The sequence below is a fragment of the Bubalus kerabau genome, chromosome 3 (genome assembly GCF_029407905.1).
Source record: "Bubalus kerabau isolate K-KA32 ecotype Philippines breed swamp buffalo chromosome 3, PCC_UOA_SB_1v2, whole genome shotgun sequence".
In the NCBI taxonomy this organism is placed as follows: Eukaryota; Metazoa; Chordata; class Mammalia; order Artiodactyla; family Bovidae; genus Bubalus; species Bubalus kerabau.
Window position 1 is genome coordinate 138587286 of NC_073626.1, and position 13363 is coordinate 138600648.

The 13363-nt window shown below is 34.4% G+C and overlaps 1 protein-coding gene across 1 annotated transcript in view; it reads right to left on the reverse strand.

Moving 5' to 3' along the window:
- Positions 1 to 2198: 2198 nt before the first annotated feature.
- STK17B (serine/threonine kinase 17b) overlaps positions 2199 to 13363 on the reverse strand; it is a 30358-nt gene continuing 19193 nt past the window's right edge. Inside the window, exons 4-8 of the mRNA XM_055572981.1 lie at positions 11784 to 11928; positions 10508 to 10634; positions 8961 to 9009; positions 7610 to 7789; positions 2199 to 5599 (exon numbers count right to left, since the gene is read on the reverse strand). Of these exons, the coding sequence (XP_055428956.1) occupies positions 5317 to 5599; positions 7610 to 7789; positions 8961 to 9009; positions 10508 to 10634; positions 11784 to 11928 (784 nt within the window). The 3' untranslated portion in view covers positions 2199 to 5316. The remainder of the gene's footprint in view (positions 5600 to 7609; positions 7790 to 8960; positions 9010 to 10507; positions 10635 to 11783; positions 11929 to 13363) is intronic.

The following is a 13363-nucleotide window of genomic DNA, read 5'->3' on the forward strand; positions in this document are numbered from 1 at the left end:
TGAAATGTTCTCTTGGTATCCCTAATTTGGGCCCTTAGTAAACTATATTCTTCCTCTTTTAATTAACGTCTTATATATCTCTGAATAGACATCTTCACAGGCAATATTTTTATATAAACACACAAACACCTATTCACATACCATAAAGATCTTCAAAATTCAACAGATACTTAGATACAATGTTGCATGCTGTTTGGGACACTGGAGCAAAGCCTAAGTAATTAAATCTCTTACAAATTTAATGATATAAATGGCCTCAGCCACTGGCCATTGAAGTTATTCTATTTCTGGGAATAAAGGAGACAGGTTTATTTGCAGTATCCCATGCTTAATCATTAGTATTAAATGAATTAGGACCAGAACTAATCAAAGAAGCAAACAGCTGATTACTGCTGTTTTGTTGAAGAAGTAATTGATGTTCACACAGGTTAAAGCAGCCCAAAAGGCCCCAAAATAAATGGCACAGCTCTTTTTCTCCCTTTATAGCTTGTTTTCAATGGTCTTTAGTCTGTGATTACTTAAATATTCATTTATTTCAGAAGCCTTTTTGTGCAAATCCCAATTAAAAAACCGATCACGTTCTTAATAAATTGGGCTAACAACTTCTTTCAAAAGAAGAAACAAGTAAATTGCAATGTTTCATTTCTAAAATTTGATTTCCTATGACTGTATAGGCAGTGAATTCAGTTAAAATCAGGAAAGCCTCATAAATTTACTCATAGTGATTGATTAATAGAGGAAGATATATCTGTGATATGAAGAATCTTTCTTTGTTCAATAATACTGTCTTCTAAGTTTTTCCACATACATTTTGCACTCATTTGTTTACTCAGTATAACTAGAGTGACCCTACAACTTACAATTGTATCTGTAATTGGTGACCCACTTGCATTTTACCATCTGGCTAGAAATATTGATATAATTAGCACATATCTTTCTTTTGGCCTTTCAAAGGGACATTACAATCACTAAATTTAAATTCTAGTGGTGAACCACAGAGGGCGGAATCCTTCCGACTAATTATAAAACAATCCCTTTTTTTGCTTATTCTGAAAGTCGACCACAGCATGGAGTTGGCATGGAATCTAAATGTGAGATATTATTCATTTGATGCTGATCACATTTGCACCCACCCTTGCACATTAGAGATATTCTTAAACAGTTCATACTCCTAAAGCAGAATTCAGTAGTTGTGACAAGGCATTGTCTGACCTGCAAAGCTTAAAAGATTTAATAACTGGCCCTTTATAGAAAAATTTTGTTGACATTTTTCTGGATGATCTAGACAGTCTAGATATAAGTGAAAGAATGTGTACCAGTACAAGCTGAAAGGACATGAATACAAAATATATAAAGAAATATCATTGATAGAAATTAATAATTAATAGAAAGCAGTACAGTAAGAGAACAAAATTTTTAGAATGACACCTAGAGATTTAATGCTGTGTTAACTAAGGGAGATAACATGAATCCAGGAAGTTCAGGTGAGGAGGTTAATACAGAAAGGGAGAATATGATCATCAATTTACTTAGAGGTAGTTTACATTTGAGGATACTTATATCCAAATAAGGAGAAGGAAATGGCAATCCACTCCGGTGTTCTTGCCTGGAGAATCCCAGGGACGGGGGAGCCTGGTGGGCTCCCGTTTATGGGGTCGCACAGAGTCAGACACGACTAAAGCGACTTAGCAGCAGCAGCAGCATATCCAAATAAAGATAACGCATGTAACTTCAGTGACTAGGAGGAAAAGGGGCTAAAGAGAAAAACTAGGGAGTGCCTGTGTGTCAGAAAAAGAAGATATGGAACCTGAAGGTGCTCACACAACCGAAAAAAAAGTTCCAAATTTTTATCAATACCTCCTTCCTACGAATTGTCAAGTCTGCACATCATTTCTCTCATCACACTTCATACTTCTTACATGGTGATTTTGCTCATCTCTATGCAACACAGTGCACTGCCATACATTGACATTTTCTAAAAGTATTATTACTTAGAAGAAGTGAATAGCCCTTCTTGTTTTCAAATTTATGTGCTTTATCCAACAGACTGGGTCTAATAAACATGGCTGTATTAGAAAAGGGGTTCAAAGATGATGTGAGTCAAAGACTAGAGAGGCTCCAGGCAAGGAGGTTAGCATTTAGGAATAAAGAATTTAGAAGTACTTTAAAGCAAAAGACAACCACAAATGTTAAAAAAATGCTTTTTAATTTGTAACCAAAAGGATCATTAAGTTGATGTAATTTTTCTTTTACTGGAGTATTCAGAACAATTGTAGGCAATATGCCTTAAGCAACATGATTACTGAATAAAAGTTGAGATGGACGGCAATTGTAATTTGTGTGAAATTTATACTTGAGTTTAAAGTTCTTTAAACTTTCATAAAATTATAAACTAATAATAATTCCCCAAATTGGAAATCAGATAACTTATTTTAATACAATTCAAAATTAAAGTACAATTGCTTATACAACATGAATAAGGACAAGTTTCCAAGTCAGATGTCAAACTGAAAATTCAAATATAAACAGAGGAAATGTAAACAGTTATAAAATATCAACAGTTATAAATGTTACTTACTTACAGAAAGGCTATTCAAATTTTGGTCTATGAATGATTTGTGACTCATTCAAAATGAAAGAAAGAACTTGTGCCAGAATGGAAATCTATTACGTCACTAATTGGCTCTTTCTTTTATAACAAGACTTTCTTGATAAAGGAAGCAGTGTGCTGATTTATATTCTGGCACAGGTGCCTTACCTCATTACAACCTGGAGAACAGGTCCTGCTTACTTTCTTTAAAGTGCCGTGATAATTTTACTGCTCAGAGTTAGGTTACTTTTAGTGTGGGGGGAAAAAGTTGAAATGACACATGATTGTCAGCTATACCCCTTCTATTTTTAATCCCATTGATCCAAAGATCCTAACCAAAAAGCAAATTATACTTTATAAACTCATCACAATATAACATTAATCTTCAGATGATTACTGACATCTATTCACCTCTGAGGGGATCTCCATATTCCCACTTCAGTGAAATATATCAACCGTTTTGATTAACACTTGCTTTCAATCTTGTGGGAGGAAAGTACGAATTATTTTATAATTATCAAGAAAAAATTTAATAAGTAATAGTTATTTGTGAATAAGTTCCTCTAAAAATTAGTTTATTTTCATATATCAATCAGAGAAAATTTTAAGTTCATCTTTATGAAAAAATTGAATTTTTATACTGTTTGGGTAACAACTAGTTGCTTTTATAACGAAAATTGGTAGGGAAAAAGGTATGGAAATTTATAACCCTGTGTATTCTATTAACTAAGGGGAAACAGATAAACTATTTTAAGATTCCTCAGAATAAAAGTAATTAGCATAAAATATTTTTTAAGAAACAGTTTATAATTCAAAACCCAAACATTGCTTGATTTTTAGTATGGCATAATTCCTCTGGAAATTAAAAAATATAATATGGTCTTTTGTAAAAGTAATAATTTCCTCTTTCTCCAATGACTTACTAAACTTTACCTGCATTAGCTTAATACTGAAGGCAAATAAATGGACAACCAACGATTCAGAAAAAACTCATCAGTTTTAGATATACAGAAGCCCAATTAGCTTCTGCAGTGACTAGTTTACTGAACCAATAACTACTTCTTAAGGAAGTTAAATGTATATTTACATGTCTTAAGATGATAGCTTCTTCAGCACCTGAGCTGAGTGCAATATACTGGAGGGAAGAATCTCTAACAGAAAGTTGTCTAAGGACTTATTTCATCTATCTATACATATATACATACATCTATACAAACACATTTACACATATACACACACACAAGCAGAAATAACTTTTCCTTCAATAAATGTTGAAGATGTAAAAGGAATTCTCCATTTACCTAAATAAAGCAATCTGATGGTTATTTAAAAGTTTTTAAGTTATTTGGAATCTCACAAAATTTCAAGAAGTCTTTCTAGAATAACATATAATTCAAAGGGAAAAAAAACGCAAGGATTTCTTTTGACAAAACCGAATTTCTTTTGACACAGTATTATGGTTGCAAAGTTATAGTTATCTTAACTTGATAACATGAGTTTAAATAGTCTCCAGGTGGAAAGTCATCAAAAATTACCCAATAGGAGTCAATCCCCACCCCCTTAGGACTGAACATAGTCACTGGCCTCCCATAATTCTGCTGTCCTTGGACTGTTACTTGCAGTGGCCCCAGCGAAACACCATTAAAGGCCACTCTGCTGAGCCTTGTCACACACTAGGAAGAGTTTTTCACAACTTTAGAAGAGCTTGAGGTCATCCTGTTTTATGATCACATTCACCTTGCTACTGCTGACTGGCACTGTGCTAGCAGTCCTAGTGTGCTATGATATGTTTTATGCATACTTTTACAACTCTGAAAGATTAGCTTGTACTCCAAGACTCAGAAGATACTTAAAATTCTGCAAGTTGTGTAAGTCTGTCAGTACTTTCTTCTACATTCAATTAATAAATATGTTTCGTTGACTGAAAATAGAGCACATTCAGTTTCATCTAAGTATCATCTACTCTAGAGAATCTGGAGGACGAAAACCCTCTACACTTGTATAGCTTCTATTCTCCATCCTTCAGACCTTGTTAAATCTGAAGTATGGTGAGAGTGGGCAAAAGACATTTGAGTTAAAAATGATGCCATGCTGTTCTTTTCCCTGTTTTAACTTGTATAGAATATCCCTAATCCAGTTTCTAACCCCTCCTCTGCTCTGGTTAAAGGACCTGTCTCATATAGCAGATCATATGTAATGCAGTTTCAAAATATCCATGACTGAAAAACATTTTCAAGTGTTAAATATCTCGAGCATCTATAGAATAGCTATATATTTATTTAAACTTGAAACTGTTATCCTAAACAAAATTATGTCAATAGAGGCATGGTGTAGGGCTTACCTTGGAGAATCTATTAAATTTAAATGTCTTCATTTTGTTTAGTTTACATCAACCATAATATAACCCAAATCACTTTTTTCCTGATATGGAAGACATTCTGATAAATTCATTTGAACCCAAACTCTTTCATTAACATGTAAACTCACAAGTACAATTTTATTTTTGTTATATATTTAAATATTTTTTGAAGAGTTGATATCTCAGTATAGGGAATGAAATTGTGCTAGTCACTACTAATTGAGCATTCAAACATTTCCCTAAATTCTTCAATGCAAAAGTGCATTTACAATATAAACATGCCATATATGAAGCTACAAACCACAATCTCACACTGGAGTGGATTTCAGATTCCAGACTCAGTTCAAATGGGGTGAGGAGGAAAGTGCTAACAGAGCAAATCGGACACAAGCTCGTGGGGGCTGGGCAGCGAGTCGTCAAAGCGGAATCTCTTGGACACCGTGCTGCTGTCCTCCGGGATGTTCTCTTTGTCTTCCCGGTCACTGCAGGTGCCATTACAAGAGGGCCTGTGAGTCCTGTCCTCAGAGGACCTTACTGGATGATCCTGACTTTGAGAGGAACTGGAGGTTTCTTCAGGGTGAAACAAGTTTCCAAAGTCCCACTGCTGTAGCCAAGAATGAGAAAGGCAGATTTCGGCTGTTGGTCTTTTCCTTTGAACGAAAGCACCAAGAAAAGATTGAGATCTAAAAATCGGGTTGGAAATGTCTGTAGTTCCATACATTATAGACTTTTAAAAATTTATTCTGAAAATAATACATACCCATAGTACAGGATGGAATAATAATAAGAAAAGTGGAAACCTACAGTTTTAAGTCTGACATGTACTAAAAATTCAATTTATCATGAAGCTAATCTATCTAATCAAAACACTTGGGAACATATTTTAGCCTTGCAAATAAAAATCAGTAAAATTATAAGGACTCTTGGATTTATAAACCCTTTGAAGGAAAATACATGTAAGTAAATTATAATCTCTAAAATTTTATTCTTAAAACTTTATTCTTAAAAAGTAGTAACACTTAAATCTTGAAAACATAGACTACTCTTCAAAGATGTTTATCTAATATTTTTAGTTTTTAAATTTTGTTTTCTCTTGTGAAAGCACCATGGTCAAATATCACAATATTTCAGAAAGAAAGAAAACTTCAACCTTAACATAACCACCATTATCATTAGAACGTAGGTTTCCTTAGTCTTTGTTTTTATGTTCCGTTTTTATGATTATAAAAAAATTAAGGTGCTCATTACAGAGTGAAAAATATTTAAGAAAACTAAACAGTTTAAAACCATAAACACATAGAATAATCACTATTTCTATTAAATAACCATCTATGAATGGTAGCCTGCCAGGCTCCTCTGTCCATAGGATTTTCCAGGCAAAAATACTGGAGTGGGTTGCCATGTCCTCCTCCAGGGGATCTTCCTGACCCAGGGATCGAACCGCGACTCTTACGTCTCCTGCATTGGCAGGCAGGTTCTTTACCAAGAGCACTACCTGGGAAGCCCAAAATAGAGCTAGTCAGTGTTTGTTAAGACTTGCATTAAGCGTAGGTTTTCTTCTTAAGCACATAAGGAAAGTGAATCCTCCAGGAGATTAAGTAACTGTCAGAGAGAGAAGATTTGACAAGTAACAAAACCAGGATGCCAGCCCAAGACAGTATATCACAGCTTCTGAGTTACATGCAGCCAAGGCATTTTAAGGTAAAAAGGGCTGACCCGGAGGCTTCCCAGGTGGCTCAGCAGTAAAGAATTCACCAGCAATGCAGGAGACGTGGGTTCCATCCCTGGGTTGGGAAGATCCCCTGGAGGAGGAAATGCAATTCGCTCCAGTATTCCTGCCTGGAAAATTCCATAGACAGAGGAGCCTGGTGGTCTACAGTCCATAGGGTTGCAAAGAGTCAGACACAACTGAGCAACTGAGTACACACATACAGGACTTATCCAGGTAAAGAAAAGGAGGTCAGGTTTTTCTTTTCCTGCTTTGAAGTTGCTAGTGAGTGAGCTAAGAGTTTTAAGACATACTTTCAAGTACCTTCTTTAGTAGGCAAAAAGTATCTGCTGCTTAAAAATTTGACAATCAGTATGTGAACTTTTATACAACTATGGTTATTTCACTATAAATAATTCATAACAAAGTCTCATCATAACCAGCCATGTATATTATAAATCTTTGGTGTGTGTGTTCAGTTGCTCAGTTGTGCCTGACTCTTTGTGACTCCATAGACTACAGCCCACCAGGCTCCTCTGTCCATGGAATTTTCCAGAATACTGGAGTGCGTTGCCATTTCTTCCTCCACAGGATGTTCCTGACCCAGGGACTGGACCCACGTCTCCTGTGTCTCATGCGTTGCAGTGGATTCTTTACTGCTGAACCATCAGTTCTTATACTAATCATTTTAAGGAATTTCAGAGGATAGTAGCAGGTTGACAGAAGAGATAACCCAAATCTTCTCTTCAAGATTTCCTGTTATATATTTTATATTTCCTATGTTTGAAGTTATGGACTTGCCATTTAATGATCTCTCATACCACCTCTCTTCCCATTTTACCTGAAACTTGAGAGAGCATGCATCTAATAATTTTATACTGTTTTATATCTTCCTTAATAATCATATGTAATTTATTTTGTAATAGTATTTAAGTAAATTAATATTACTTACTCTGGATTTTTTACTAAAAGGCTCTGGATGAAGTCTGTGGCCAGCTGTGAAACTGATGAAAAAGTTTCTTCCGAATAATCTACATTAACTTGAGAAATATTGAGGTATGTTTCCTGATTATCTTCTCCCACAAATGGGGATGTGTGAGTTAATAACATATATGCTATTACACCAACATTCCTGAAAAAACAAATAACTGAGAAGATGGGAACTTAAAATGTGTGTTAATCTTAAAACATTTATATAAAGTAAAATTGATTCTCAACATATTCCTGTCCTCAAATCTTGTGCAGTTAAACTACAGATTTTAAACTGATTTTCAAAGTTCCCATAGTATACTATTAAAGCTGAAATAATTATGCTGTCTCAAAGTTTGCCTCACAGAAAAAGACTGAGGGAATGCACATGTATGTTATATAAAAATAATGTATTAAATATGTATCATTATATCTACAGTCTGCCCTTCACACAGATACCTGTTTATCAAGTACACCAAGCTGTCCTGAGTGGCATTTCCAAAATGGTGTTCAATGACACAGTAATGATCTGTGAGACATAAATAGGATTCCATACAAACAGAGGCTGCAGGTTTGGTAAAGCACAGTATTGGGCAGACAGATTTCCTTTTACTTGAAAAACTTTTAGAACCATAAATATGTTAATGACAACTCCTGTGTTCAGGAACCAGAAAAAGACCCTACATATATAGCACCTATTTCACCCACTCATTTAGCTACAGGACCCTTTTTTCTTAGCAAATCCATTTCATCCCCCTACATGGCAAACTAAACTCTTCCTCTTGGTCTGATGGAGTCGGTCTGCCACTGTGGTCTCAAGTAAAGTTCTGGTGTCAATGCCATCTCTACCCTGTAATATTCTCTCTGTGACAACCATATAAACTCACAATACCCAAGAAATATACTCTTACAAAACTAAACTTTTAAATGGATCTAATCTCATTTTTATATTGGGTAAATATCTTCCTAGTTCTCCTAGACCTAGATCATATGTCTCCCATCTGGTGCTTGTCTGCTGCTTCCTTCACGGTTATTAAATAGTATTCTATCTTTATTATAGAACATACAGCACAATACTGTGACTATTTTGTTCTTTTACCAGAAGGAGTCTTCCTCCAGGAAAGGGATTTTCCTATTTATTCCTGTACTTTGGCTCAGTGCCAAAGTGTTATTAAAAAGAATGAACAGGTAAATGTTTTCCTGTGGCATAATAATGATACTCAAATAAAATCTTTTAAAGATAGCCTTACTATTTACATTTTGAACCAAAGAACCATAGAATATGTACTAACCAGCTTTTAATAAAGGAATACAAGTAACTAACAAAATCTTACCACATATCTGTTGCTGTGGTAATGGGATCGTAGTTCAGGATTTCTGGAGCTGAAAGAGAAAATAAAATTCAAATTCAATACTGACAAATCTAAAAACATGAAAACTACTTTGCAGTAAACTGGATTTAATTTTAAAGAATTACCAATATATCAGTAGAAATTTAGCACAGTATTTATCATCCTGTGATTGGATGTTTAGATATACCTAATGTTGAGAAAATTATATAACCAGATGGTTCAAAAGCACCAATTATATTCTGGGAGTAACCAGTAGCTATGCAGTATTTTTTTTTTAAACGATTAAGATTAACCTCAGAAAAAGCAATTATGAAGAAGTAAAAGCTAAAATCTTTTTACAATTTTAGTTTTATGACTCTGTTAGGAATTAGTTTGAGTTATTTTAATAGAATGATTTCAGTTTTTCTTCTCAGGGTAAATAGACTCATATGCATTCAAAAATGACACTATGAACAAACCAGCTTCCTGGAAGTGCTTTAGATTTTCAAACAGATTAAATATCCCTTTTAAACTATCTAAAACCTCATTTCCTAAGCAATTAATTTTCCACTGTCTCCTCCTTTGCCCACCCCCCACCAAAAAAATTTAATGGTACAACATAAATTGTCTATACTTTATGAACAATTACTATAAATTTCAAATTAGTAGAGTCCAAACTAGTATCTATACTTGAATAACTTTTTAGTTTCACAGTATGATTTCATAACTTCTCCAAGCATAACAGTCTGGTTAATAAAGCCTGTGAGTCACATATATTGTCAGCCTGCATGCACCACCTGCTACCTTTCACATACTTCTGTGAGCTATATTATCTATAATTACAGTCATTATTCTAGGACACTGTAGCCTCTATCAGCATTCAGAAGTTAGTAATTTGCTTTGTTTTTCATTTTGGGAAAGTCAGCTCCCTTGCTGAGTAGCACCTGTTCTGTTTACTCGTATCTTTTCAATGCCTGCATAGGGATATCAATATGAGCAACAAGAAAAAAGTGTAAAAAGATTGTTACTACAAATTAAAATACTTTACCATTTATGTGCTGCTTTACAGGACTTAAAAACATCTTTCATCTCCATGATCTAATTTGTTGATTTAGTACAATATTCCTAGATTATCTAATAATAGATTCTACTTAACACCCTTCTTTTTCAAAATCCTCCTTTTACAACTCTCAGCAAAAACCTCACTAGGACAGAAGTGACATCTATCAAACAAAAAGGCTTCAAATGCAGTAACACTGATTCAGTTTTCCTCTTTTTTCATTTTCTTCTGCTTTCTAACTTTCTTTTTATCTATTTTTCTTTATGTACAAAGCTTTTACACACAAACATTAAACTTATATGTTCAATGTCCTGTAAACTGTGATTGTCTCAATTCATTACAATTCATTTAAATGTGTCAAAACCGAATTTCAATGCACTAAATCCTTGAACCAAATATATCCTGGAGTTACATGCCTTAAAATAGTTCTATATACGTATCACTTATTAATAAATTTCAAAGTAGTATATAAAATAAAGGAAATTCTTACCCAAGTATTCTGGTGTTCCCATGATTTCCCGAAGTTCACATGCATTTCCTATTTTTCGAGACATTCCAAAATCCACAATTTTTATGTCCCCAAGAGGATATATGCTGCTCAATAATATATTCTGTGGCTAATAAAGCACAACAAGAAATGATAAATAATATAAAACAAGAAAAGAATACTAAACTTAAATCAGAGGTAACTTAAGAAGAATTTGTTTAGCTATTAAAGATTTATTGAGTCATCCACTAAACATTTACTGAACTACTACTTAGGAGGAGCCATATAGTCAATGACAAATAAAGAAAAAAAATACACTTCAAGAGTATTCTTGGTTTTAATAAAAAAAGATGGATACACTGATTGATTAACTGATTATGATATACAGAATACTCAGTAGTAAAGACTGCTTAATTCTGCTCATAAGAAAGTTCAAGAAGGCTTTGCAGTAGAGATGATGCTTAAGATGAATCCCGAAGGCTAAACAGAAGCATGCCAATGAGAAAAGTGGTCTAGGGAATAGCACAAAAGAAGGTATGAACAAATAAAAATGCATTTACACCTAGAAAGAGCTAATGGTTCCATACAGTGGTATGGTTCTGTGTCTGACTATTCACAGGATTGTACCTGAGATAGAAAGAGGCATGGGAGGGTATATGAAAAGGAGATCATCCAGGAAGGGAAGAGTCCAGTGTTCAAACAATGAGAGACAATTTGATTCAGATTTCAAGGTTCTTATATGGCTACAGAGGAAGGATAAGGAGAAAGGATAGTAAAACGAGAGGCTGAAGTGGTACCTCAGGGTTTGGGAAGAGGCCTGAATGGTCTGGGGTGGCGTGTGGAGAAAGGAAAAGCCAAAAGACTAAAAGCCTCAAGAGAAAGATGAATGAGTATAATGGGAGCAAAGGAGTAAGGACTAGCAGGTTATCTTCAAGAGGTAGCTAAAAATTAAGTATTTCAGAGATAGTTTTATAAGACAAAAAGTCCAAGATATGGCAATAAAAAGTCCAAGATATGGCGGTAAGAACAGGATGGAGTGACATGACAGTAGCATTAGAACATATGTAATGATGGTTTTTAAAAGCCCAGTGATTAATCTGAGCTGCTCACACATGCAGTCTTCTATCAATCAATACAGAAGTAAGTCCATGTAGCACATGCACAGTCTAGACAAGCATGACCTATTGTTTCCTCTCAATACCAGTCTGCAGTTAGTTGTGCAAAGCAAGAGCAGAGAAGGAACAGAGATGTAGTGGTACTTAAAACTACATTACGTTACCTTTAAATCAAGGTGTACAATGTTATTCTGATGTAGGTAATGAACTCCTTCAAGTATTTGTTTAATGAGTCTGATAATGTCATTTTCAGAAACCATTTCAGCCAACTCAGGTAAACACAAATTGAAAATTTCTCCACCTGCAGCACTGAAATAGAATTCAGAGAATAGAAACTTGAAAAATCATTGATCTAAAAATGACAACTTTTAAATACTATATACTTTAGAGTAAAAGATATGGCCACCTAAACTTTAATCTCTCTATATACACACATTTAATGGGGGTGGTGGATGGTGCTGGGAGGGATTTTTAAGAAATAAAATAAATTACAAGAATGGTTTAAAGTCTGGGTGCTAGTATTTACCTATGAGTTCAGCTCTGCTCTATTTTACTCATTTATTCATTATATATAAACATACCTGTCATCTGTATATAGATAGATATTTTGATTCTCAAGGCAATCATGTGAATCATGGCTATCATTCCCATTTTACAGATAAAGAAATAAGTACGAAGAGGTGAAATTAAGTGAGAGGGCAGAATCTGAATCTGTATAATATGGATGAGAATCTACATTCTTAACCAATATCCTGCATTGCAGCTTTACAAAGAATAGTTGGGCCCAGAACCCCAATTTTTTTTTCTTTGTTTATAAGAACTGAAAATCTAAAGAATGCCAACAAATGCATAATGAAAAATTCCTAGATTTGGAATCAAATGATTTAAATTTAAATCGTAAATCTGCTATTTGCCAGCAATATAATTTAGGGTCTATCACTTATTTGAGCTTCCTCATCTGTAAAACAGAGATATAACTGAACTCAACAGATTTCTTCCTAAGGACTAAATCTAAATGAATGAAATAAAAACTGTCAGAAATCATGCAAAAAAATCTAGATGGTTATTAATAAAAACTTATAAGGTATATTTGGGAATATCTCAAGTAAAGTCTACTCTACATGATAAATCAGAAACTCATTTATTTCACAGAACACTATTTCCCCACTTTGGTTCACTCCTGTATGCACAGCAACAAAAAGAGTATCTGACACATAGAAGGTACACAGTAAGTGTCTATTGAATGAATAAATAATGGAATAGACAGTCATTCTTCAGAGCAGCTGAAAGTACAATCCATTAGTCTTGGTGACTGTCAAGAGGAAGAAGTATGTCATATATATCTGGAGTCACAAGAAGGAAAAAGAATCAGTGGTCACAAATCTGAATCTCATTGAAAATCATAGGACTGACCCTTCACACTTGCAGGCCATCGGGTCATCTGTACAGAGCATGCCAATTAGAAGCTGCAGGGCTTTGTTGCTTCACACTTTACAGTATTTCAGAGAAATCTGTGGGACAGCTGCTAAGGCACATGTGGTAATGCTTCAATAATGTTTACTTCATATCTCAATGACTTCCAGCCCCCAAAACTCCCAGAAAGTTCATGAGAAACTAACTTCAAGATCTGACTTCAAGATTTCACAGTAAAGACAATCTGAGTATGAAAAATTTACTTTGCTATAAAACATGTAGTAGTGACCTCCAAAGTTAGGTACCGGAAGACAACGTTAGAAATTCATTC